We start from the raw sequence: 4,116 nt of genomic DNA on the forward strand, positions 1-4,116 counted from the left end.
TTACACTTCATTTTACCTATAAAATGAGTCATGCACAACACATAAAAACTAAAATTTGTTATAGGTGGATGAATTATATTTTGGTATTATATGTGAATAAATTTTCTCACAAAGATTCAAAAATTTTGGTCATTTTTTCATTTTAATTTATTTAATTTCTATGCACGAGAGACTTTTTTTTTAGAGGAAAGAGAGAGACTTATTATTTATTAGATCGATAAATATATTTTGTTATCACTAATTCACATTAAATTCTATGAAAGATACTTTATCCGTGTTACACACATCAAAGTTTTAAGATTCTCATTGATCTCTTACCACGGTCTGCATTGTTTCCTTTTTCATGAAAGAGAATAAACGCGTATGTATATTGACCACATTACACGTGTTCTGACCACCGTACGTGAAAATCAGTGAAAACAACGTTTGAGGAAGCAAACAAAGGGTGGTCCCCACCTTTAAGATCTCCGTTTTCTCAAAAATCTTCCTGGTTTGGTCTTTCAAGATCCAACCCTGTTTGAAATTCACCTGTGCTTGTTTTTCTCCTACTTCACACTTCTGATCTCATCTCTCTCACACCTCACCTCGTTTTGCTTTTTTTACTTTTGAATGTTACCATCTTAATTTTTTCTCTTTGGGTATCTTCACAAAGCAAAGAAATTCACTGAGAAAGCCAAAGCCAAAGGTGATGATGGAATAATAAGTACAAATGAAAGATGAACAGGAAATATTGAATTGGGTCAATCGGATCTAATCTATCGAGTATAAGTAGGTAATTCACAAAGGAGTGTTATTTATGGCTACATATACCAAAAGCACTATGGTGAAGGGGGTCAAGTCAATTGCCCAAGATGTCTCTTCCAAGCCCAAGATTGATTCTTTAGCTCTCAAGAAGAAGCTAAACACCTCAATCAAGCACCCGCCTGATTCTAAGTTGAAGTTTGTCACCACTACAGTCACAAAATCTGAGGTATCATTGTCAACAAACACTAAATAACAAAAACACCCCAACTTTTTTATTTATTGGATTGAATTCTTATATATGGTTGTTTTGAACTTTGGACTTTGAATTTGTGGGGTTCTGATTTTGAATTCAGCTGCTGGTTTTCGTTGACTGTTGGATATTGCATTGACTGTTAATTTTACATGTTGCTATTGCTGCGCTTACTGCTTAGGGTTCAGAATTCCAGGATGTTCCAATAAATACATCGTAATTTATTAGGAGAATTTGCATTTGATTTGTGTTACATAAGTATTTTACTTGTTTTTTCGTTAAAAAATTATGGAACCATAAAGCATTTCTTGTTTCAACTTTCAAATATAGTGTGTAAATGTCAGTTAGGAAGGGTTTTAACTTGGAATTTTTGTTTTGCATAAACTTGAAGGTGAAATCAAAACCGGTAACTACATCATCAGCATCGTCCAAAACAATAACAAAGACAACTACTACCAAAACCAAAGTGAGAGAGAAGAAAGTCTATAGTCTGCCTGGCCAGAAACATGATCCTCCAGAACAGGTACTGAATCTATCTCATTTGGTTCATGGAATTCACAAACCAATGTCTACATATGGCAATCGGCTTGTACTCATCCTTGAGATATTTTTTATGCTTTCTTTGACAGAAAGAACCCCTGAGGATTTTCTATGAGTCATTGTCAAAACAGATACCAACAAGTGAAATGGCAGAATTTTGGTGAGTTTTCTTTCAATCATACAATTATTAGCCATCCATTTTCGCTTCTGCAATTAGATGTTTGTTCTGTTTCTTTTAAGATATGTGTCTATGCCAACTGATATCTAGGATAGCCATTTGCTAGGCTGACCATTGCGAATGTTCTGTTTTAATGAATCAAATTAATGTTTCATACCATTGACATGACATCAATTTGCCTTAATTGTTTTATGAAAATCTTGCATTGTCTACTGATAAGTGACTTTGATTAAAAAAACGCTATGGTCTCTATTTGTATCACTAGCTCATTCCTTCCCCGTTCACGTCTAACATTGTCAACTTGTGCACGATGATAAAGTATGCTAGTGCATTTGCTACTACTTTGTTCCTCTTTATTTCATAAAGAAGGACATTTCTTGTAGAGTGACAACTGCAAGTGTCAGTTTGCCTGATAAACTTGTTTCCTTAGATTGAAAGATAGTGCTATTAGAGATATAAATGTAGTTAATAGTATGCCTCTCCTGGACAAACCTCCTATTTTCTCCTATCTTGTCAATTACAGGATGATATATTCTGTTTTTTCATTTCTAAGAACAAATTACTTTATTTGATTTGGTTGACCTTAGCTTATGAGATTGCTAAGTCTGACATTGAGTTCCATCACCATCTCTGTAAAATTTAAAGACCGGTTTATCATAACTTTGTCTGTTATAATATATTTTGTAAAGTAGGAAACCTCCTTGTCATTTATTAACAGTTTATACTCCATGGAAAATAGTGGTGGCTCACTTTCGTTATTACACCTCTCTATTTTCTTGGTGGGTAATCTGTCTTTTGAGCCTTAAGGCTCGCTTTAGTTCTAGTGAGCCTCCAAAACCTAATTCATTTAAATTTTATTTTGATAAAAATAAAAATCAATTAAACATAACTACATCATTACTAAATAACATAATTCAGAAGTCATACCGTAAGGAGTGCTAAAACTAAGAAACTAAACAAGAGTTTAAACAACAGTAATGTAGGTACATGGAAAATTCTGAAAGTTACTTAGGAGCAACCCCATTTTTTTGTTGTATGTGGACAACGGCGACAACAAGATTTGAATCTAGAACCTTGTGTAAACCTTAACGGGTTAGGACTTAGGAGCAACCCTGTTAAGAAGCAATCGACAGTCATCTTTATTGCCTGTTTGGATACAAGCTAGAAAAGCTTCTGAAGAGTGTTTTAGCAAGTAATATCTTTGAGAAAATTTTAATTTTTAACAAATAAAAATTTATAAATAGTTGATAATATTCCTTCTGAAAGGCAAGTAAAAATATTTTAACAAACCTCAATTGCTTGTTGATATTTTAATTTGTTCTTCCAAAATTTGAGGGAAAAATAGATTTTATGATCTCAATGCTTCTTGTATTATATTGGAAGGTATAGTGTTTGTTCAGTTGTTTTCCATAGTATTAGTTGGAGGGGGCCAGTTTGATTCCTTCAGCATTATAGATTTAAGCGATTGAATCTGTGCATGACTCTTGAACTGATGATGTTTTGTATTCAGTTGGAGTCTTGTGCTGTAGTTTACTGAAGTTTATGTGGATTAAATCTTGCTCAGAAATTACAAATTGAATTATATATACCTCAATGTGCAGGTTAATGGAACATGGGTTGCTATCTCCTGAAAAAGCTAAGAAAGCATTTGAGAAAAGGCAGAGGAAGCAAAAAGAGCTTCGAACAGGAACTCCTGTTAAGTTATCAAAGCCGCCAACTAAGACTGCAACATCACAGAAACAACAACAGGTATCAAAGAACGGTGACATAAAAGCCAAGAAAAGAATTGTCAATGAGAGTGATGATGATGATGACGATTTCATTTTAAGTCATAAAAGAAGAAAATGGTAAGAAGAAGGAAAGCCTCTCATAATGTTTATTTAATAAAAATAAAAAAGAAGAAATGTTGTACTCTCGGAAAAATTGTTGGATAAAAAATTCTTCATGTTTCTAGCTTACCGATACAATAAGGGACAAGCAATTTACGTGTCTCTCGGAATCTATATTTTGACAATGGAAATTAATTCCCTCTGTTACCTAAGTGTCTTGAAATTGATAAACATATTCTGCCTAACAATTTGACTACCTTTTTCTTCTCACATATAAATATATAACATTACCCTTCAATTTGAGGTCTTTGGTGGTCTTTGTTTTCCTTCTCCCATGTACCATTACATTATTATCCTGGAGGAATTTGTGAGAAAATTTTAAAACATAAAGAGTTGTGCTGTTTTATTTAAATTAATGAGTTATATTGTTTCATTTAAAATAAAGAGTTGTGTTGATTCATTCAATTTAAAGAGTTGTTTTCATCAAATTGGAGAGCTGTTTTGGTTCGATCCAATAAATATAACACTTCATAGGAGTTGGTTATAAACATGTAGAGGAAAGAGAATGTGTTTAC

General features: G+C 33.0%; 1 protein-coding gene across 1 annotated transcript; it reads left to right on the forward strand.

Moving 5' to 3' along the window:
* The first annotated feature begins 477 nt into the window (after window positions 1–477).
* On the forward strand, window positions 478–3,789 carry LOC114409121. The gene is made up of 4 exons (XM_028372442.1): window positions 478–970; window positions 1,386–1,517; window positions 1,624–1,694; window positions 3,314–3,789. The coding sequence occupies exons 1-4, from the start codon at window positions 797–799 to the stop codon at window positions 3,561–3,563; spliced, it is 627 nt and encodes a 208-aa protein (XP_028228243.1). The 5' UTR covers window positions 478–796; the 3' UTR covers window positions 3,564–3,789.
* The last annotated feature ends 327 nt before the right edge of the window (window positions 3,790–4,116 follow it).

The sequence above is a fragment of the Glycine soja genome, chromosome 4 (genome assembly GCF_004193775.1).
Source record: "Glycine soja cultivar W05 chromosome 4, ASM419377v2, whole genome shotgun sequence".
Classification (NCBI taxonomy): Eukaryota; Viridiplantae; Streptophyta; class Magnoliopsida; order Fabales; family Fabaceae; genus Glycine; species Glycine soja.

Coding starts and splice junctions, on each gene's coding strand:
- LOC114409121 (XM_028372442.1), top strand. CDS start 797: ATGGCTACATATACCAAAAGCACTATGGTGAAGGGGGTCAAGTCAATT. Junction 971..1,385: donor CTACAGTCACAAAATCTGAG/GTATCATTGTCA, acceptor ATAAACTTGAAG/GTGAAATCAAAACCGGTAAC. Junction 1,695..3,313: donor AGTGAAATGGCAGAATTTTG/GTGAGTTTTCTT, acceptor CTCAATGTGCAG/GTTAATGGAACATGGGTTGC.